The sequence below is a fragment of the Rhinoderma darwinii genome, chromosome 2 (assembly GCF_050947455.1).
Source record: "Rhinoderma darwinii isolate aRhiDar2 chromosome 2, aRhiDar2.hap1, whole genome shotgun sequence".
Classification (NCBI taxonomy): domain Eukaryota; kingdom Metazoa; phylum Chordata; class Amphibia; order Anura; family Rhinodermatidae; genus Rhinoderma; species Rhinoderma darwinii.
The window spans coordinates 188,390,451-188,413,555 of NC_134688.1; the positions used below are offsets into that span (position 1 = coordinate 188,390,451).

Consider the following 23,105-nt stretch of genomic DNA (forward strand, 5'->3'; position numbering starts at 1 on the left):
TATCAATGTGAACAATACCAATACTTCTACTCACCTACACACATATAGACACGCACACACAAACAAACAACCATACACAAACACACACACATATATATACAGAAACACAACAAGATATATACACAAACACACACACACAAACATTACACACAAACATATACACAAATACACCCATATATATACACACACATATACACAAACACACCCATATATACACAAACACACTCATAAACACACACCCATATACACAAACACACATACAAAAACACACACACAAACATATACACATACACCCATATACACACAGACATATACACATACACAAACACACCCATATATACACAAACACACATAAACACACATATACACAAAACACACATATAAAAACAGACAAAGACACATACCCAAACACACACACTGTTTCTTTTAAATGCTGCTGGGGAACCCGCTCGATCCACTATATAAGGCTGCGCTATAGTGCAGCATTTAAAAGAAACAGGATCCTGACCTGTCCATAGAGTTTAAGGCAGCACAGAGTATTTCAGGAGATGAGCTTGCAGATTCAGTGCTGCTGTGAACTCTGCTCTTACCATTACGTAGCTCTCAGTCTGTTACCTCTCCTCCACTCCTGTCCTCAAGAACACCTTCACATGATTGGCAAGTCACCACGTAATGGTAAGAGCAGAGTTCACAGCAGCACAGAGTATTTCAGGAGATGAGCGGGCGGATCTTGTGCGGGGTGGTGACTTGCCAATCATGTGAAGGTGTTATTGAGGACAGGAGTGGAGGAGAGGTAACAGACTGAGCTACGTAATGGTAAGAGCAGAGTTCACAGCAGCACAGAATCTGCACACTCCTCTCCTGAAATATTCTGTGCTGCTGTGAACTCTGCTCTTACCATTACGTAGCTCTTAGTCTGTTACCTCTCCTCCACTCCTGTCCACAAGAACACCTTCACATGATTGGCAAGTCACCACCGCGCACAAGATCCGCACGCTCATCTCCTGAAATACTCTGTGCTGCTGTGAACTCTGCTCTTACCGTTACGTGGTGACTTGCCAATCATGAAGGTGTTATTGAGGACAGTAGTGGAGGAGAGGTAACAGACTGAGAGCTACGTAATGGTAAGAGCAGAGTTCACAGCAGCACTGAATCTGCACGCTCATCTCCTGAAATACTCTGTGCTGCCTTAAACTCTGTGGACAGGTCAGGATCCTGTTTCTTTTAAATGCTGCACTGTAGCGCAGCCTTATATAGTGGATCGAGCGGGTTCCCTAGTAGCATTTAAAAGAAACAGGATCCTGACCTGTCCACAGAGTGTAATGCAGCACAGAGTATTTCAGGAGATGAGCACGGCCGGCCACAGGCAGCCGTGCTCCCATTATGCACACGACCGTAAAAACACCCGTTATTGCGGGTCATAATTACGACACGCAATAACGGGCTCATAGACTTCTGTTACCCACGGGTACCTTCCCGTTTTCTCACGGGAAGGTGCCCGTGCCGTTAAAAAAAATAGAACATGTTCTATTTTACGGGCCGTGCTGCTATAATTAGGGTATGTTCACACCACAGCGTCCGTAACGGCTGAAATTACGGGCATGTTTCCGCCTGAAAACATCCCCGTAATTTCAGCAGTAACAGCATGTGCAGGCTCTTGAACGCCGCGTCCATTACGGACGTAATTGGCGCTGCTATTCATTGGAGTCAATGAATAACAGCTCCAATTACGGCCAAAGAAGTGACCGGTCACTTCTTTGACGCGGGCGTCTATTTACGCGCCGTCATTTGACAGCGGCGCGTAAATATACGCCTCGTGTGAACAGACAAACGTCAGCCCATTGCTTTCAATGGGCAGATGTTTGTCAGCGCTATCGAGGCGCTATTTTCGGGCGTAATTCGGGGCAAAAACGCCCGAATTACGTCCGTAATTACGGGTGTTTTTACGGTCGTGTGCATGAGGCCCCGTAATGACGGGTGGCTACATGTGTGCACCCGTCATTACGGCAGCGTTGCTAGGCGACGTCAGTAAATAGTCACTCTCCAGGGTGTTGAAAGAGTTAACTGATCGGCAGTAACTGTTTCAGCTCCCTGGACAGTGACTACCGATCACAATATAGAGTACCTGTAAAAAAAAAAAGACGTTCATACTTCCCGGGAACTCCCTGCTTCCTCCAGTCCGGTCTCCTGGCCGTTGCCTTGGTGACGCGTCCCTCGCGACATCGGGCCCGACATTCCTTGATGACGATGCAGCCCATGTGAGCTCTGCAGCCAATCACAGGCTGCCGCGTCAGAAAAGAAGGTCGGACTGGAGGAAGAAGAGGGACTCGTCCGCAAGACAACGACCAGGTACGTATGAAATGCTTTTTATTTTATATCAGCAGCCTCTTTTCTCTATCAGTGATTGATAGAGATAAGCGGCTGCCGATTTGTATAATATTTTTGACCGGGTTCGGTCAAAACGGGTTCGGCCAAAACGGGTTCGGCCGAACCCGGTGAAGTTCGGATTCGCTGCGAACCGAACTTTTCCGGAAGTTCGGACCGAAACCGGTTTCGGTTGTCCCGGTTCGCTCATCTCTAGATGTTAGTGATAGTTCTTCGGATAAAGCGGTTGTTGTGATTCATTTGAGAAAATCAAAAACTGATCAATTAAGAAGGGGAAGGTTTATCTCATTGTATCCGTTAAAGTTTTGTAAGCTCTGTCCCATCCTTAAAGAGGCTCTGTCACCCGATTTTCAAACCCCTATCTCGTATTGCAGCAGATCAGCGCTGCAATGTAGATTACAGTAACGTTTTTTTTTTCAAAAACGAGCATTTTTGGCCAAGTTATGAGCATTTTTATATTTATGCAAATCAGCCTTTAAGTACAACTGGTAAGAACTGGTTAAGGATTAGGCAATCAGTTAGTGTCCAGTTGTTCATTCACGAGAATCTGAGCCCTCTAACGAAATATCAATTTAATGCGTTATTGAAAAAATGCTTATCCGCATTACAGCTAAGCAACTATAACATTTCTTCCCACTCCTTTAGGATTGGAGCTGCTACGGGGGCAGCTAGATTAGGCCTTGACAAAGCAATTATAAAACGCATTGGTAGATAGGAATCTAATAGGTTTAGATTATATGTCCGGCCAGAGTTACTAATTAACAGTTGATTTCTTTTTTCATAGGTTCTCCTTTTGTAGTTTGGATCCTCGGCCATTCGTTTGTGTTTTGGGCACAAAAGCGAGCAAATAAGAGGATCTACACTAAGAATTTATCTTTTAATACCAAGAACGTTAATGTTTTCTGGTGTGGTATACGAGGCTTAACCTGGGGTTGTGTTATAAGAGAAATTAGAAAACTTGCTGTGTTATGGCCTTCTCCCAACGTTATTTTAATTCATGTGGGGGCTAATGATTTAGGTGAATCAAAATTTATTGTGGGCAATGAAAAGGAATTTTGCCTTAATCATGTGCATGTTCCCTGATACCAAGTTGGTATTTTCTGAGATTTTTCCAAGATTAAAGGGAACCTGTCACCAGCATTTCACCTATTAAACCAGCAATACCTGGTGGTAGTGGGTGAAAAATCATTTCTATATATCCTATAATTGTCTTCTTAGTCGGCTCTGTACCTTTAGTATTCAGTTCTTTAGTGTTCCCACACCGTATGCTAATGAGCATAAAAGAGTCAAATCTTCGTTTGAAAAGAGTCAAATCTTTATTCCTCAAGTCTTTCCGAGTTTACTCCGCCTCCTTACTTTTGATTGACAGCTCCTCGCCTTCCCCCAGCACACAAAATCCTGCGCTGGTGCATTGATGTCCTCTTCTGGTGTGTGCGCACCAAGGGACACCGGATTATTACGATAAAAGGCGCGAAATGTTTGCAGACCGTTATTTACAGTCGGAGGAGGAGTTTAGGAGAGGGGATAACGACAATGAACTTTTGACAGCAGTGGCCAGTGAGGGATAAGTAAAGTTCAATAGGTGAAATACTGGTGACGGGTTCCCTTTAAGTTGGTCTTGCAAAGAGTAAATTTTCTTGGACCGTATCAGAAAACGTGTTAATAGAGCAATGTGTAAATCACTCCCATGCTTAGGTGGTTTTAGCTACCGCCACACTGATTTAGAAGGTTTTATTTCTGGCTTGTACAGATTTGACGGAGTTCATCTATCCGATGTTGGTATAGATATTTTTAATTTAGGTTTGCAGAATGTGGTTGAAAATTTGCTTTGTTTTTCTTTGGGGGCCTTGTCTTCTTAGATCAAGGCTTGTGGTTTTTTTTGTCTACCAGCTATTGCTGTGTGGACTGATTTATTAAAAATGGTTTAATTATTATATGTGGTTTTATTATATTGGTTTTAAGTATTTTGGTTTTTAAAGTATTTATTATTATTGAGCATTTTGGTAACCATTAATAAAAACATTGCGGCCTTTTTATCCACATAGCTGTTGTCAATGTCTTATTTGTTTTGATTTGAGTTTATTTTAATTGTGCCTTGTACCTTCAAGTAGGCCAATATTTTGGTTTTAAAAATCTTTTTTGAAATTGGGCTTATAATCAAATTTTCTGAGAGATTCAATTTTAGGTTTTCATTAACTGTTAGCCATAATCATCAACATTTAAAGAAAAAATGCTGGAAATAGATCGCTCTGTGTGTAATGAAGCTATATAATATACGAGTTTCACTTTTTGAATTGAATTAGTGAAATAAATTAACTTTTGATGATATTCTAATTCATTGAGAAGGACTAGTATACATATATTTATATTGTGAGATTTTCAGAGGAATTCGCTCATGGAATCTCCATCTTCTCGGGTAAAATGCTGGGCACACAAAGAAAGTTCACTCCAACACAGAGGATTTCGTATGACTCAGCCAGTTTTATTAGCTTCTCATGCATAAAACACAAATCACATCAATAGTCCAACAAAAGTAAATCCTAGGTGTACTATCACCAGTTGTCTCAAACATTTTCACTGTGAATAAAGGAGAAAAATCAATGCTGTTTTTACAATTCAAGAAGAATTGTTTGATTTAATATTAGTTTAGTTAGTATCCATGTTTCTTATAAAACTTTGCTCTAGCAACAACATCATTGGAGTAGTCGCCGCCTGTGGTGCGATCATCAATATTATCAAAACTGGGGACATTTCCTGGACCAATATTGTAGGCTGCAATGGCACCTGCAAAATAATACATGAAATTAGTAGGAATGTAAGCAAAGTGTATTTTATCATTGGCCAAGATGGACCATCTAATCGTATCATAAATTTTGTTTTTACCTGACATTTGCTGAAATCATCCAATTTGCTGCTACTGTAAATGCTATGGAATTTCCGCACAGAATTCCGGTGCGGAAATTCTGCAGCGTATACTGCCTGTGGGAACAAACCCTAAGGCCTCATGCATACGACCGTAGCCATATGCACGGCCGTGATTTTCAGAGTCGGCCGGCAGTGGAGTGTCGCCCGCAAATCGCGAGCCGTGCACATGGCCGCGTCCATTATTTTCTATGAGCCTGGACCGCAGAACACGGCCGTAATAAGACATGCCCGTTCTTTCTGCGGTCCAGGGTCCTGGGCCATGCACGGCCCGTGGAAACACTTTCGTGTGCATGGGGCCTAAGAAAAGTGCCATAGAGTCTCTTAGATGATCCCTCATGGCGAATAAGCTAAATGCTAAAGTTATGGTGTTTTTCCATGTTTTTGGTGGCCTTTTTTATTTAGGGTAATTTTGTACATGGGTTTTATTCTGGTGTTTTTTTAAAATCCTATAGAGAAGCCAATGGGGGGAAAAAAACCACACCAGAAAAAAAAACTCCATGCCCAGAGCATGATATAGTTGAGTATAAGGGCAAAGCCCCACGTGGCGGAATTGCTCTGGAATTCCGCTGCGGGCACTCCGCAGCGTTAATCCGCAGCAGACCCTTTTCTCCAGTGCCTTCCACTTCTTTTTAGTAGGGTTCGTTTAGACGATGCAGAAAATTCTGCTGCGGAGCATAGGCTGCGGTGTGGAATTTGGTGTCCGCAGCATACACTGGATGTTGCGGACCTGTGGCGGACTGGTTGCGGACTCATTGCGGAAGTTCTCCATTGACTTCAATGGAGATTCAAAATTCCGCAATGAAGTCCGCAGATGTCATGTACATGGTTATGTGTGCTGCGGAGCGTATTGGTTTTTTAAAATTACATTTCTTCATTCTGGCTGGACCTATGTATTTCTAGGTCTACAGCCAGACTGAGGAAGTCAATGGGGCTCCCGTAATTACGGGTGACTACGTGTGTGCACCTATAATTACGGGTGACTACGTGTGTGCACCCGTAATTACGGGAGCGTTGCTAGGCGACGTCAGTAAATAGTCACTGTCCATGGTGCTGCAAGAGTTAAGCGATCGGCAGTAACGGTTTCAGCACCCTGGACAGTGACTACCGATCACAATATACAGCAACCTGTAAAAAAAATAGAAGTTCATACTTACCGAGAACTCCCTGCTTCTTCCTCCAGTCCGGCTTCCCAGGATGACGTTTCAGTCTAAGTGACGGCTGCAGCCAATCACAGGCTGCAGCGGTCGCATGGACTGCCACGTCATCCAGGGAGGTCGGGCTGGATGCCGAAAGAGAGACGCGTCACCAAGACAACGGCCGGTAAGTATGAAATTCTTTTACTTTCACTAGGGAAAGTGCTGTCACTTCTCTCTATCCTGCACTGATAGAGAGAAGGGAAGTACTTTCACCTCCATACACAACGGCCAGTCCGCATCAATTTACTGCACATTTTGGGCAGATCCGCAACAGAATCTGCGTTGCAACACAGATTCTGTGCAGCATTGATGCGGACAGTTGCGGAAGAAATACGCCACGTGGGGCCATGCCCTTAAACTGCAATAACGCCACTGACCAAAATGCTTTAGATGTAGCCGTTTCAATAATTCACTGTAGAGTTTAAAGTAACATCTGTCCGCAGCATTTTTGACCCCAAAAAAAAACCGCGGTCTGTGAATCCTTAGTTCACACTGAGTTTGCCTGCTCCTTTTGCCACGTTTTTTGCAGCCTTTTTTCGGGTGTGGCCATTGAGCAACACGGGCAAAAAACGCCAGGAAAAATGCTTTCACTGCCTTTTATTGATTTCAATGGGAGGTCAGAGACTGAACCGCAGGAAGTGCATGTCGTGTTTTTCTCGCTGGAAAAATTCGCCTCCGCCTCCCATTGAAACCAGTGGGAGGCGATTTCAGCCTTTTTGGCGCGGTTTCTGCATCAAAAACAGCACCAAAAAATTCTGTGTGAACTAACCCAAGGTGGAATCACACTGGCAGTTTTTGTGGCAGGTTTTTTTTTTTTGCCAAATACATGGGTTGATTTCAAAAAGAAGGAAAAGTATGAAGAAAGGATTGATGTCTCCCCACGGTTGTATCCATTTCTGCATCTTTCATTTGGCTAAAACAACTGCACCAAAAACTGCATGTGGGATTCCTGGAAGAAAAGTATACTGAAATACTCATGGATCGCCTTTCTTTTGTGTCCACTTCTGTGTTTGGCTAAAAAATAAACGGAGCCAAAAACAGCATCAAAACTGTGTGTGAATCTGGCCTAAAGCCTCATCCATGCCACCTTATTGCCATATTACCATAAGGCGCGGATCACTCAGTTTTGATGCAGTTTTGGCTAATTTTTTTCAGCCAAAGTCAGAAATGAATCTGAAAGGAATAAAGAAAAACGGAGGCATCTCTTTTTTGTGTCCGCACCTGTTTTTGACTCAAAAACCTTAGCCAAAAACTGCATTAAAACGGTGTGTGTGTGTGTGTGTGTGTGTGTGTGTGTGTGTGTGTGTGTTTTTTTTTTGTGATCCTGGACTTATAGGGCTCCCTTTCTTGTGCCTGGGGCTTCTACTGAACCTCCTTATGCCTCTGATTTGTATAAATGATCATACAAATCCAACATTGTGAAGGAGCTAGTATGGCAGCAGACTGAAACCATATGGCTCCATACTAGGGAGCACTACAGCCTAGGTGCACTGCCATACATACTCCATGCACACGGGAGCGCTCTCCTCATGAATACACCGACTCATAATTTTGAGTCCAGTGTATTCTTTAATTGCTTCTATTAGTCAAATTGCAAAATGGTACAGAAGTACTAATGCGTCTGCAGCTAGAATGTGTCGAAAATTGCGCAAAATCTGTCAGATCTTGATGCAGTTTAGATGTTAAACACGATGTTTGCACCTCACAAGACACTTTAAAAGTGTTCCGAAATATTGGCATATCTTAACAGAAAAGGGGTGTGGCCTAAATGCACCATCCTGTGCTAAAAAAACCTGACACAAAATTCTGGCACAAGCTAAGCCAAATCAAAGGTGGCATAAGACGGAGAAAAGTGTCTAGCAGGTCAAGTAAGATCTGCCAAAATTATCATACAGCCTTCACCACTGTGATAAATCTGCTACATCTTCTGACTGCCTGGTCTAAATTTACACAGTCTAAATCTTAGACTGCATTAGAACATCTGCTCAATATGTTTTGGGCCTTTTTGACCTATTAGCAAACCTGCCCCTGAAATATATTGCCCTTAGGGTATATTCACACCAATTTTGCGTTAATGGCAGCAATTATACGCACCGAGGAAATAGACCCTTACCTAGGGCAGCATATTCAGCTGACAGATCTGCTTTAACACCTTCCCGAAATTTGACGTATCCATACGTCCTAGTCGGGTAGGGGAAGTATGGAACGGGCTCACGGAGTGAACCCGCTTCATACGATGCAGGTGTTAGCTGTATGTTACAGCCGACAGCCGAGTGGGATTGCGCTCGAGCGTGATCCCGCTCGTTTAACCCGTTAAATGAAGCGGCCAATAGTGACCGCAGCATTTAAATCGTTAGAAAGAGGGGGGCGACCCCCTCTAACAGCTCATCCCGCCCCCCGCAATGGAATCATGGGGTGGCGATGGTTGCTATGGCTGCCTGGGGGCCTAATAAAGGCCCCAGGTCCATCATCTTTGTGCTCCTAATATTAAAAGTTTAAAAAAAAAAACCTTTTCCCATTCTCCCCTAGAGCATAGTAAAAAAATAAATAAATAAACATAATTGGTATCGCCGCATCCGTAAAAGTCTGAACTATTACAATATATCATTATTTAACCCGCACGGTGAACGTAAAAAAAAAAATGTAAACGCCAGAATCTCTATTTTTTGGTCACCTCATCTCCCACAAAAAATGAAATAAAAAGTGATCAAAATGTTGCATGTATCCCCAAAATGGTAGCATTAAAAACTACAGCTTATCCCGCAAAAATAAGCCCTCATGCCACTAAATCGACGGAAAAATAAAAAAGTTATGGCTCTCAGAATTTGGTGACACAAAATAAATTTAATTTTATACACTTACTACTTTTACAAGTAAAAACCTAAAATCTAGTAAAAACTATATATATTTGGTATTGCCGTAATCATATTGACCCGCAGAATAAAGTTAACATATTGTTTTAATTGCACAGTGAATTCCGTAAAAAACGAAGCACAAAAAACAATGGAGGAATCACTGTTTTTTTCATTTTCTACCCCACAAATAATTTCCCCGTTTCCTAGTACATTATATGGCACAATAAAAACTACAACTCGTCCCGCAAATATAAAGTCCTCAATAGGACTATATCGACGGAAAAATAAAAAAGTTATGGCTTTTGGAAGGTGGGGGAGGAAAAAACGAAAATGAATATCTAAAAAATGGCTGCGGCGGGAAGGGGTTAAGGCAGATATTTTTTTGTAATCAGCGGTTACCTTTCATTTGTTGGCTTGTTGTCCACTTTGAAAATCTTTGCTTTATATCACTCTGCATGGAGCATAGAATTTCTGTACTCTGTAAAATGTGTTCTTCACTATCCCAAGCTCCATGAGGTGTATGCCACCTTTTATCAATCTGTAAAGAGCAATACAAGGCTTAGCTAGAAATAAAAGATCTAACTCATAAATAAAAACTGAGACTGTAGAACACCAAATATTAATAGGATGGCCACATTTTCCACCCAAAAATACCGGTCATGTTTATGGCATATTTACATGTGCCAGGTTTTGTGGCATTTTTTGTCCCAATTTTGCGCAAAAAAAAAAAACAACCCACCACGAAACCGGTGGTTATGTGAGCTTACTGAGTAGATCTGGATGCCTCTGACTACCTAGAATTCAGTCAGTATCCTCTGACCATTGCTCAATTCTTGTTGGGGCAGTGTGCACATGTTAGGCTGAATGTGAGGGTCTCCGGCTGTCTGCTGCCTTGCCCCCTGCAATCTTCCACCGGTGCCAATCTCTTGTCCATAGCAACCAATCAGAGGTCAAATTTTATTTTTTAAACTGCTCATAAATTAAAGCTGCATTGTGATGCCATGTGCATCAAGGCCCATTGTTTATAGCCATTATTTTATTTCTAACCTGAATCCTTAGGCTGGGTTCACAGGACCTATTTTCAGGCGTAAACGAGGCGTATTATGCCTCAATTTACGCCTGAAAATACGGCTCCAATACGTCGGCAAACATCTGCCCATTCATTTGAATGGGTTTGCCAATGTACTGTGCCGACGACCTGTAATTTACGCGTCGTCGTTTGACAGCTGTCAAACGACGTCTCGTAAAATGACTGCCTCGTCAAAGAAGTGCAGGACACTTCTTTGGACGTAATTTGAGCCGTTTATCATTGAATTCAATGAAGAACAGCTCTAAATTACGGCCGTCAAAGACGCCTCGCAAGATGCGAGGACGAGCAATTACGTCTGACATGACGGAGCTGTTTTCTCCTGAAAACAGCTCCGTAATTTCAGATGTAAATGCAGTTTACGTGTGCACATACCCTTACTTTACTGCAGCAACGGCAGTCATATCATTTAATTTGTACTACTTAACCGTGCGGAAACCAGGGTTATTTCACTTATTGGACACACCAACTTCCCTACCCCCTCTCCCCTACTCATTTTGCATTGTACAGACTGTACTGTCTGAGTAACTACTGCTTGAGTACATGTACAAATAGTCATAAAGAGTTCAATCTGATTTAATAATACTTGGCAGATCTATGGTAAACATATCGGTCTCATTGTAGATTTACTTTGGATAGTTCAAGTACAAGTGCAAAGAAAGTGGACTTGAAAAATGCAAGATCGAGTTCTATCTATGTACTCATAGGGAGATATCAAAGTGCAGCATGCAGACAAAGGCACCTTTATTAATCACACATAAAACAGAAGAAAGTCAATTCTTCGGCAGTACTCACAGGCTTTGCTTTATCTCTGGAGCGGATATGTCTACCGGCGGGGGGGGGGGGGGGGGTTATATAACAGGTCACAGTGGTGCTCAACTGAAGAATAAGTATTTTGCCATCCATCAATCCGAAGAAAAGCATAAGAAAAAAAGCGCCAATTCGCCATCCTGCATACAAATCCTTTTAATTTTTGCTCGTAAAATGTTCTTAGACAAGGGGTGAGGGAGGATGATACCAGCGGGGCAACAGAGGAAGTGTTGTTACATGAAACAGGTTGTTGCCTGCTAGGATCATCCTCTCTCACCCCTTGTCTATGGACATCTTATGAGCAGAAATTTTATGCAGGATGGTGAGTTGCCGCTTTTTCTTTTATGCTTTTCTTTGAAATGATGGACACCTTTATTATTGTTTCATGTATACATTTTACATAGGGTTGCCACTAAATCACAGTCCCAGACGGTTTTTACTCTGGTACACCAGTGGCGGTAATATTCTTTCACTCCTTTGCCATGCCACCCAGTCCTGGGAATGTCAACCACATCAGGACTAGGTCAAGTGTGGGATTTGTTCCAGCAGAGGAGAGCCAGAGACACTTACATTCAGCGCCCGGACACATGCATGCTGCCATCCTGTGCAGCCTCGAGAGAGTCAAGACCGGAGGTCAGAGGGGGATACTGAATGAGTTAGGGTATGTTCACACGGGCTATTTTCAGACGTTCAAATGGCTAAAAATGCGGGGGCTGAATGGCTCCAACCATCTGCCCATTGATTTCCATGGGAAAAACGGTGTTCCGTTCCCACGGCCCCGTTCAAACAGCCGTGTAAAAACATGCCTTGTAAAAAGCAGGGCATGTCACTTCTTGAGCCGTTTTTGGAGCCATTTTTCTTTGACTCAATAGAAAAGCAAATCCAAAAACGTCCGTAAAAATTCCAGCAAAAACCGCGAGTTGCTTAAAAAACGGCTGAAAATCAGGGGCTGTTTTCCCTTGAAAACAGCTCCATATTTTCAGCCGTTTTTTGTTAAGCGTGTGAACATACCCTTACAGTCATCTTCTGTCTGAGGATTCAAGATTTAAGTGGCAAATCACCCACCCAAAATAACTCCCTCAGATTTCTCTTGTTCTTCTGTTGTTGAATATTTTTGTTTCCCCGTTGGCATACATTGTAAAGTTATTACTTACATGTTTCCTCTACTTTATTATTTTCTAATTGCAGGTAATTGTTGAGAGGATTACCTGCATGAGGCCAAATGCATTCCCATGATCGCCTTCTCTACGTTGATCTAGAGCATTCCCAGCACGTGACTCACGAGATATGATTCCAGCAATAACCGCTCCATCTACTCCTGTTTTACTGGACACTGATTTTATCTTCTGCCTGTATTGGTTCATTCTTTCCAGATCTGTTTCTGCCAGCTTCTCCGATCCAATGACACCTTTGTATTTTACATATAACAAAAATTTTTTTTAGTTCTGTGTGTCTGTATACATTAGTATAATGGTATGTTCACACGGGTTGGATTTGCTGTACAAAACTCTGCAGCAATTCCAAACTAGATTCTCCTGTGAATTTTGTTTGAAGGAATTCAACCGAGGAGGCCTGAGAACAGAATTGGGAGCAGTGAGGCATCGCTATGGGAGGCCAGGGATGGGCAATTATATGTTGGGAGCATGTTTTTTTCCTTACTTGGGATTTTTTTCTGTGAATTCACCGCCTTTCTACTGCAAAAATCTAAACATTTGCTATTTGTTGCGGATTTAAACTGAACTCAATAGGGAAAATCCACAAATTGCTACCATTCCGTAGCAAAAATTGGCATCTTATGAATTAAAAAAAAATCTGCACTGCAGGCCAATTTCTTCATGTAGGGATGAGTTTTTTTAAAGTCCCAAGGTACCAAAGAAGCAGATCTTCACAGATCCATAGCAGACTGAGACCACAATATCCCAATGTCATAGTCACTCTACACAATGGTACCAACCCAAGAATTGTTTTACAACATCATTAGTAGTAGTATAATTTTTCCAAATGTCCACTCCTATGGTCTTGATTTGTGGGGATATTCAGCATTTGATTTCTGCTGGTCAGTAGGACATTTGGTACAGGTAGTCAATTGCATCTGGATGCCAGTTCAGTGGTACAGCCAGCATTTTGTACCTGGTGGTGAGTGATATATTGTACAATGGTCCCTTGTGGTCTGCTGCTTCCTGGTGATCTAGTGACATGATGATTGCTGCTGGTCATTTTGTGAAACAGTGGCCTGTGTTCCCATTCAGCTGATGGACCTCAAACTTTGGGTTTAGTATGTGTGCCAGTTGTGTTGAAAGCATAGTGTGCTGTGCCTCTTGCAACCATGTCATGGCAATGGGGCGGACACCGACAGCTGAGGGCCCCTGTGCAAGATTATTATATTGGTCCCTTGCTCTCAAAATTTTTATTATAGATCACCCCCTTATGTCTGTCAATCCTTCAGTAATTGTTAGCCATAAAATTCATCATCTCAGACATTTACAGTCTAACAAACAGAAGACAGTTGCTTTAAAGAAAACCTTTCACCGGCCCATACATGTGCAGCATGTAATGGGCAGGGATGCACAAACCCTGGGGCACCTTACATTTTTTTTCTACCCTTCTCCGTTATTTAGATATCGGTGCCGTTATATTTGGCGCCCAATATTCAAATAACCCCCTGAACTGTCAATGGGGCGTGTGATGGCAAGGGGGCGTGTTACTATGGCTGTGATACTGTCCAATCAGCTACAGACAGTATCACAGCAAGAGCTGGAGAGAGGAGAGCGTGTGCGCACGCGAGAGATCAGTCTTGTCCTTGTCTGCCGACAGCTGAAGAGTTTGAGCATGTGCAGGCACGCTCTCCTCTCTCCAGCTCTTGCTATGATACTGTCCGTAGCGGATTGGACAGTGTCACAGCCATAGTAACACGCCCCCTTGCCATTACACGCGCCATTGACAGTTCAGGGGTTATTTAAATATAGGGCGCCAAATATAACGGCACCGATATCTAAATAACGGAGGAGGGTAGAAAAAAATATGTGCCCAAGTATTTGTGCATCCCTGCCCATTACATCCCACACTCACCTGCACATATATGGGCAGGTGAAAGGTTCTCTTTAAAGTGACAGTGGGCCCTCTTACCAAATGGGCCCCTGTGCAGCTGCAGAGGTTGTGCCAATGGTGTGTCTGCCCCTGCATTTCATATCTTTATTACTCGATCATAGAAAGTATGTGCGTAGACAAGCTTAAGAAATGCATCAGAATTTTAAAAAAACGTATCTACTTTCACCAAGTTTTTGTGTACTTTGTGGTTCCTTCTGGAATCTGAGTCCTTAACTCCCCCATCCATTGGAAAAGATAGCAATCATCCATAGTAGGAAACATGGTATTCATCCAATATGTGGGTATGAGATTTCTCTCTGTCAACCAGAGGTGCTATGCAAGAGATTTCTTAAACGAAGAGATAGATAATAAGAGAAAGCAACACAGCCTGGGATATCTACTGTATAGAGCTCACATACAACTATACCAGCCACTATAGAGTCCATAGGCTGAGGGGGCCAACTGAGGTGCAGGAACATGGGAACAAAGGGACAAATGTGGATTCCTGAGGAGTGTTCAATTCTTTGTATATCAATAGAGAACACTTACCCCATTTTAGCTTATAGAGGCTTTTGATATGAATATAAAGATTTTCTGTTGTTGTCATTTCACTTACCAGAATAATTTTTCCCATCCTGTCTGCCAGTTGTAGCCGAGGCACCAGTGGAAGGAATTTGCTCAAGAACACCATATCGTGCTTTGAGGAAAATATAGAGGAATATATTTAGATTCCTTAAAAATATATGAATTTAACACTAATAATGTTTGTTTAAAAAGACTTATATGTGCAACACTTTCCTTTTTGACAGAAGGCAATATAGGTAGTCACCAGAAATAAAATGTGCACGGGGGTACGGGTGGTAACCATTAGATTCTGGACAAACAACGTTTGAGCATTTTTTCGGAGGTAAACACTACCGACGTGTACCTCCGACATATACCATTGTGTAGGCATACAGTGGAAAAAAAACATACCATATGGTATACTTTTTTTTTTTGCAGTGGCCCTATGTATAGCTGCAGTTGAAAACAATACATTTGAAAACACCCTAACGGAAGCCAAAAGGCATATATCTCAAACGCAGTGTGCGCAGAGGTTTAAAGTAGTTTTGCACAGCCCGTCGTGGGCCGTGTAAACGAGCGCGGATCAACGAGACAGCTCATTGATTCGTGCTCGTTTGCTCCTTTCACAAGGATCTAGTATGGAGACAAGCGCTCATTACTCTGATCGCTCGTACCCATATATTTCTATCATGTTGGCAGCGCGTCTCCCTGTTTACACAGGAAGACGTGATGCCAACAACAATAATAGTGTCAGCATTTAAACCTATACATTCAGCCGATGAACAAGCGTTTGCTCGTTCATCGGCCGATCGTTGCCCTGTTTACACATGGCAAATATTGGGAACGAGTGTTCTGTGAACGCTCGTTTGCCCAATAATTGACCGGTGTAAAAGGGCCCTTAATCAGCACTTCCTAATAAAGTGATATAAATGAGCAGGTGCTAATCTGCTGTAAAGTAATTTGTTTGCCATTGTATTGCAAAGATGCAGCAACACACTGCAGGCACTAAGAGATATGCATTAATACATTGACTATATTGATTCATTTAGGTTGCATTACTATATTTATTATAATTATAAATGTGAGGTTTTTAGCACACGTTTTGATCAAATTGTGTGTGTCCATCTGCCATGAGAAGGCAACCTCACGCAGATCGGTCCCTACACTTAAAACTTTCTACTTTTTCTCTATGGATACTTACATGCCATTGTTGTTTTGACTATGTACCTGAAAGTAGAGCAAACATTATTTTTGTGAGAACTACCCATAATAAACACATTCAGCTAATTTTCTACTGGATAAGAAACAGTGTTGCCCGTTTAACCAAAACTACCCCCAGTAAAGTGACTGAGGGTATGTTCACACGCTAGCTGGCTTTTACGGCTGAAATGACAGCCTGTTTTCAGAAGAAAACAGCTGCGTCGTTTCAGCCGTAAATGCTCCTCCTCGTAATATACGAGACGTCTGTGACGCTCGTATATCTTGAGCTGCTCTTCATTGAGTTCAATGAAGAACGGCTCAAATTACGTTGCAAAGAAGTGCCCTGCACTTCTTTGCCGAGGCAGTCAATTTACGCGTCGTCGTTTGACAGCTGTCAAACGACGACGCGTAAATTACAGGTCGTCTGCACAATACGTCGGCAAACCCATTCAAATGAATGGGCAGATGTTTGCCGACGTATTGTAGCCCTATTTTCAGGCGTAAAACGAGGCATAATACGCCTCGTTTACGCCTGAAAATAGGTCGTGTGAACCCAGCCTAACAATCCTAAGTATAAAGTCAATTAGCCCTACACTATTCCTCCTAGACTTCAATGAGCATTCACTAGTACTACAGTCTGTTTGCTGACCATCATAGATATAACCCTGTCTTGGATTTTCCCCCACCTGTCTAGCTGGAAAACTAGCTTTTTGCGCAAAAATTTCAGAACTTAGTCTGTTCCGCCAGCCCCGACACATTTCCAAAAAGTGAGCGGAAAGGGGCGTTTGTGACCCGTGGCTTAACACATAATTATAACGCAAATTTGTTTGGAGCTCTGAAGCCCTATCTGCTTTGACTACTAACTAGAAAACTATCTTGTGGCCAAACTGCATGTTTATTGCCATTCAATAAAAAATATGGGTAGTGAACAGATACTGAAGTGGCGTATCTAGCAATAAACATGCGCATAGGTAATGTGGATGAGTCATGTCTCTACTGAAGTTAGTGGCATCTCTAGCACCTTACATTCAGCGCGCATGCCCTGTTTTTTTGGACTGGTGCCCTGAAACCCCTGGGAAGCACTCCTTTCAGCTGAGAACTCAGATACAGTTGAAACTCTATGGCAGAACAGGGAGACAAAGACTCCCAGCCCTGTCATTGTAGCTTTTACATGCTCTGATTAGTGTCCCCTGCCGTCACGTCATTATGGGTATTGATCAGTGCATGTCCTTTAAATGAGGCTTTTCATCAAGACACACATGTGCAGTGAAACCCCTGTGCTGCCGAATCTATTAGCTTTCTTTCAGGCGCATTGATTCTTTCACTGTTATCTCAAGATCAGTGCAGAACATAAGAGATAACTGAATCGATTGCTTGCTTATTTTGTGTTTGTTTTTTTTTGTATACTATACCATAGTGTGCATGCCTCCCGACATTCAAGTATCGCAAAGAGGGACAACAGCGCGTCTCTGCAAATTTTTTTCCTTTTAAGTCACGCCTCTAACCCCACCCAATGACCGACCATACACACCCAGTTCAGCCCACATAGTATCATGCCCCCATAGTGCCTCCCCACAATATAATGCCCCCATAGAACCCCCACATAGTATATTGTCACTATAGTTGCCTCCCACACAGTATAATAACCCATAGTCCCTCCCACACAGTATGATGCCAAATAGCTGCCCCCACACTGTAATGCCCCTATAGCTGCCCTCATACAGTATAATGCCCCCATAGCTGTCCCCATACAGTATAATGCCCCCATAGCTGCCCCATACAGTATAATGCCCTATAGTGCCGCAATGCCCTGTAGACAGTGCCCACATAGCACCCATATAGTGACAGTGCCCATGTAGATAGTGCCACACCCCCCTTGGATAGCGCCACCCCCTGTAGATACTGCCATTGGGGCTCCCTCTAGGACCAGAATGCCCAGCCAGATCATCGGTCACGCTCTGGCCGGGGATTCCGCTCCAGGAGGAGCCCCTGACATCACTATCCATATATGGACAGTGATGTCAGGGGCCCCTTCTAGGAGCAGAATCCCCAGCCAGAGCATTGGCAGCGCTCTGGCCAGGCATTCCGCTGCTGGAGGAGCCACTGACAGCACTGTCCATATATGGACTGTGACACCAAGCGCTTTCCCAAAACAGGAGTCCCTGGCCAGAGAGCTTGCATTGCTCTGGCAGGGGACTCCATAGTTGAATGCTACAGCAGGGATCTGATGCTTTTTTGCTTCAGTATTGGATTCAACTGCATCTGCGTCCTGAGGAAGCAGATACAGTTGACACCGGTACATATCACTGGGCGCCCTCGAAACTGCCCAGAATCCAGGACTGTCATGCTGAATCCAGGACGGTTGGGAGGCAGGTAGTATGGGTAAAAATTTAAAATGTTGTGTTGGAGACATTTCAGAGCTTTGAGAAGGGGAGGGGAGAGTAGAATATATAGAAATGTATTAGCTTTGTGAGATCAGATAAAAACTGTTTCTCCGCTCAGCACCATCTAGAAGCAAGGGAACGGAGACTGCAAACAGAGATAAGGCAGCTGTGGGAGGACCAATCAGGAGGGGGTACATTCAAGGCATTATGAAACTTGTAGGAAACAGCCTCTCTAGTGCTCTCACGTGTGCCTCCTCTGAATCCCCCAGTACCCTATCTGAAGTTAAACCCAGCACGGCAGGAGCATGTGAGAGAAGAGGTAGCTGTGCGCAACATGATTGCTAGCAGTTCAGGAGAGTTTGGCAGAAGCTGTGGTAGAATAACCCCTTTAAAGAGAATTTCTCACCATATTTATGCTGCCCTATCTGAGGGCAGCATAAAGTGGTGCCAGAGACCCTGATTCCAGTGGTGTATATCTTACCTTGTAATCTTCAGTCGTCTTCATAAAATCACTCCTGCAGCGCGAGCAATGAGTCCTCTCAATGATGGGCTAGCACTCAGGAGTCCTCGATATTTATGAGCTGCAGCTAGTTGCCTGCCCGATGCACAGTGTGGGAAGAAAGCTGTTAATCCGTTCAGGACCAGACTAATTTGCTTTTGTTTTTTCCTCCCTGCCTTTAAAAGATCATAACTTTTTAATTTTTTCGTTGACACAGTCATATGAGGGCTTAATTTTTACGGGTCAAATAGTACTTTATGATGGTACTATTTAACCCCTGAAGAGATCTTCTCTGATCGCTACTACATAGCGCTCAAAGGTAGCTGCAATCCCTTTTCTGTTCAAGATGCTGCACCCCACTGCATTACTTACATCACTTCTAGCGGATTATCCACTTTACCCTGACTTGGATGCTGTGCACAGGGGTGTAGACCCTTCTATCTTGTTCATGTACTACTCATTTGGCACATATGCTCTTCACCTATTCTCATTGGCAAGACCCTTCTTATATACTGACCCATTAGCCATTATGGTTGAGATCTCTCTCTCTCCTCTCTTTTCCTCTCTTCTCTTCTCTCTCTTTCCTCTCTTCTCTCTCTTTCCTCTCTTCTCTCTCTTTCCTCTCTTCTCTCTCTTTCCTCTCTTCTCTCTCTTCCAGATCTATAGATATCCCAAAAAATAAGCAGCACTCCAACATACTTAGGTCAGCTATGGGGGGCATTGTACTGTGTGGTGGATTTATACTGTGGGAGCAGCTATGGGGACATTATACTGAGGTGGTCAGCTATGGAGGGCATTATACTGTGTGGGGGGCAGCTATGGAGAGCATTATACTATGTGGGGGGCAGCTATGGGGGGCATTATACTGTGTGGTGCATTTATACTGTGGGAGCAGCTATGGGGACATTATACTGAGGTGGTCAGCTATGGAGGGCATTATACTGTGTGGGGGGCAGATATGGGGAGCATTATACTATGTGGGGGGCAGCTATGGGGGGCATTATACTGTGTGGTGGATTTATACTGTGGGAGCAGCTATGGGGACATTATACTGAGGTGGTCAGCTATGGAGAGCATTATACTGTGTGGGGGACAGCTATGGGGAGCATTATACTGTGTGGGGGGCATCTATGGGGAGCATTATACTGTGGTGGGCAGCTATGGGGGGTTATTATACTGTGGGGGCATTCATGCGGTCTGTTGGGCAAGGCAGCTGGGCATAGCCGTGCGCAGGGGTCTGGTGGTGTTGAGGAGGGGTAGGGGGGCCTAAACTGATTTCTTGCACCAGGGCCCATGAACCTTTAGCTACGCCAATCCCAGCCCTGACAACACTGTCCATATATAGACCGTGATGTCAGGAGCCGTGTGGCACTACCTGGGAGGGGGGGCTGTATGGTACTATCTACAGAGGGCACTAAATTTATGGGGGTACAAACTGGGGGCCTAACTTCTATATGGGGCAAAAACAGGGCCTAATGTCTATATGGGGGCACAAAATGATGATTTTTGGCATTTTACTGCCGCTGTGAGTTCCCCCGCAGTGGGCCCACTAAGTCTGTGTCGCCCAAGGGCCCACATAAACCTGGAGCCGGCCCTGGTTGTAAAGAGAAGTGTATGACGCTGACCAATCAGTGACCAATCCGTGTCATACACTTCTCATTGTTCCAGCCCATTGTTACAGCGTGATTGTGCAGTGAAAGAAGCTGGGCTGGAACAATGAGAAGTGTATGAGGCTGATTGGTCACTGACTGGTCAGCCTACACTTTTTTACAACACCCACTTGGTCAAAAGTAAAAACACACCCAGTTGGTCTTTAAGAAACTAAATCTAAAATTGCTCATAACTTGCTCAAAAATGCTCGTTTTTCAAAATAAAAACCACTGTTGTTATCTACATTACGGTGCCGATCAGATTATGTAGGAGATAGGGCATTTATAATCTGGTGACAGAGCCTCTCTAAGTAGAAAAATAGGACTTTATAAGCCCATATGTGTGAAGTTTCAGCCAATATACTGGGGCCTTTCTTAAGCTACTTAAATTTGTTAGGGTAGTGCCTATTTATTTAGATATCTATAGATTAGGAACACATGGAGTCTAAACCCTGAGGCTTGCACCCATGCCAGAGGCTTGAAACATTTCTGCTGAAGCTTACCTTTTGCAAGAATTTTCTCCACTTTACTTTTCAGAACCAGCGGAGAGTTGCTGTCTGTGCCTCTGTAAATGCTGTGTGCAGCGTCTGCATTCTCTCTCCAGCTATAAAAGGCATAGAAACTGAAAGTAATGTGTTACAATAACACAATTTCACCGCCTTGCAAAATCAGCTGGTTTCAAATAAACCATCTGAGTAACAGGTCTGTTCCTGTAAATGAAAAGGGAAATTTTAGGGCAATTATAGGATCGGCCACGGGAACACTGGGTCGAGCACAGTGTTTGTATAAATAGAAGCAGCATACAGAAGTGGAAATCAACAGCTTATCTCCTTTCCCTAACACAAAAAAAAGGAAATCTTTTATGTTGTGAAGGAAGATTTGAGTCAGAGGTTTGAAATAAGTTGTACACTGATCTGTGTGACACAGCTTTGTATATATGTAGGACAGCAGAGCGTGTAGCAGAACGTATTCATGAAGCTGTACACTGTAAACACTACAGCAGTACTTCTCATACTGTGAGGTCGGCCTCATTGGGGAGGCACCCACCAAGTGTTGGGGATTCGCAGTTCGGAAGGCAGACTTTAAAGAAGTGATGACATGCTGCACAGGACTTTTATTGGCTGCACCAAACATTGATTTAGCAAAATACGTGCTGACCCATAGTACTTATTTAAATGTTAATCTCGGTCCCAGAGACAATTGAAAAAATTACCCAGAAGGGGAGAAGCCAGTCCGGGCCACTAAGAAAAGGCCCTATATATTTATCTAGAATAAATGTTGTAACTGAAGTACATTATAGATCTGCATCCGTGAGTATTTTTATTCACTCTTCTCTATTTTTAATCCTTCGTGACATCCGGCGCACGTGTACATTGGAAGATTAGAGATAACTCTGATCATTAGCAACTGTGGTATTTGTGGGGTTAGGCAGAGGAAGGTGCTCACTCTGATCCCTGATCGGCCCCTTCCAGATGAGATTGCTTGTTGTCAATGGGACTCACATGGTAACTTGGGGCCTTGTGAAGGTAATATGAAGATGTCACAGGCACAATACACTGTAATACTAAAGTATTGCAATGTATTGTACAAGTAATCAAACGAAAGGTGAAGATTAACAAAAATAAAACATTTTAGAAATGGAAAAAACTAGTAAAAATAAAGGTAATAAAATAACACAATGGCAGATTGCCCATTCTTTTTGTCAACAAGCCCACCACTAAATAAATGGAATACAAACAGAACAAAAAGTGATATGTATTCCAAAATTGTACTAATAAAAACGACATCTCACCACAGATAAAAAATAAAAAACAAGCCCTTATACAGCTTCATAAATAGATGTAAAAAAAACCCACGAACGGCTGTCAGGTAATTGCGACACACAATTTTTTATGTAAGGCATAATGAAAATTATTTCATTTTTTTTCTGCTTTGTGTCTTGTCAAAAAGGGTTTGCAATTCATTTACCTCTTTATAGTATAGAAGACAACATGTTAGAGGAACAGGAGCAGATCATATAGGGAGGGGGCTTCTAACCCTGCCACCCCAGGCATCGACACGCCGGAGACAGACGACCCTACCCAAACTGGGACGTCTGCCTCAGCTTTAGGGTATGTTCACACACAAACTCAAAAACCTCTGAAAATAAGGAGCTGTTTTCAAGGGAAAACAGCTCCTGATTTTCAGACGTTTTTTGAGCAACTCGTGATTTTCGCTGCGCAGTGTTTTTTACGGCCGTTTTTGGAGCTTTTTTCAATAGAGTCTATGAAAAACGGCTCCAAAAACGTCCCAAGAAGTGACCTGCACTTCTTTTTCGCGGTCGTTTTTTTTACGTGGCCGTTTTTCAAAACAGCCGCGTAAAAAAACGGCTCGTCGGAACAGAACGCCGTTTTTCCCATTGCAGTCAATGGGCAGATGTTTGGGGGCGTTCTGCTTCCGATTTTACGGCCGTTTTTCGGGCGTT

At 43.2% G+C, this 23,105-nt stretch overlaps 1 protein-coding gene across 2 annotated transcripts; it reads right to left on the reverse strand.

Annotated features, from left to right (window-relative positions):
• Positions 1-4,846: 4,846 nt before the first annotated feature.
• LOC142740902 (lysozyme g-like) lies at positions 4,847-21,233 on the reverse strand. 2 transcript variants are annotated; one of them, XM_075850324.1, is made up of 7 exons: positions 21,145-21,233; positions 18,975-19,088; positions 16,111-16,136; positions 14,962-15,042; positions 12,467-12,666; positions 9,761-9,899; positions 4,847-5,169 (listed from the first exon to the last, which is right to left on the reverse strand). In XM_075850324.1, exons 3-7 carry the CDS (start codon positions 16,115-16,117, stop codon positions 5,036-5,038), a joined length of 561 nt encoding a protein of 186 aa, XP_075706439.1. In that variant the 5' UTR covers positions 16,118-16,136; positions 18,975-19,088; positions 21,145-21,233; the 3' UTR covers positions 4,847-5,035. The 2 variants fall into 2 exon arrangements, with proteins under 2 accessions (XP_075706439.1, XP_075706440.1); XM_075850325.1 differs by lacking the exon at positions 18,975-19,088 and having other exon boundaries at positions 21,145-21,226.
• Between the last annotated feature and the right edge of the window lie 1,872 nt (positions 21,234-23,105).

Excerpts from the sequence above, each read along its gene's own strand:
- LOC142740902 (XM_075850324.1), bottom strand. Across the intron at positions 9,900-12,466 it reads ATGCATTTGGCCTCATGCAG|ATTGATAAAAGGTGGCATAC; the intron begins GTAATCCTCTCA and ends TGCTCTTTACAG. Across the intron at positions 5,170-9,760 it reads AACAAGCCAACAAATGAAAG|GTGCCATTGCAGCCTACAAT; the intron begins GTAACCGCTGAT and ends ATTATTTTGCAG.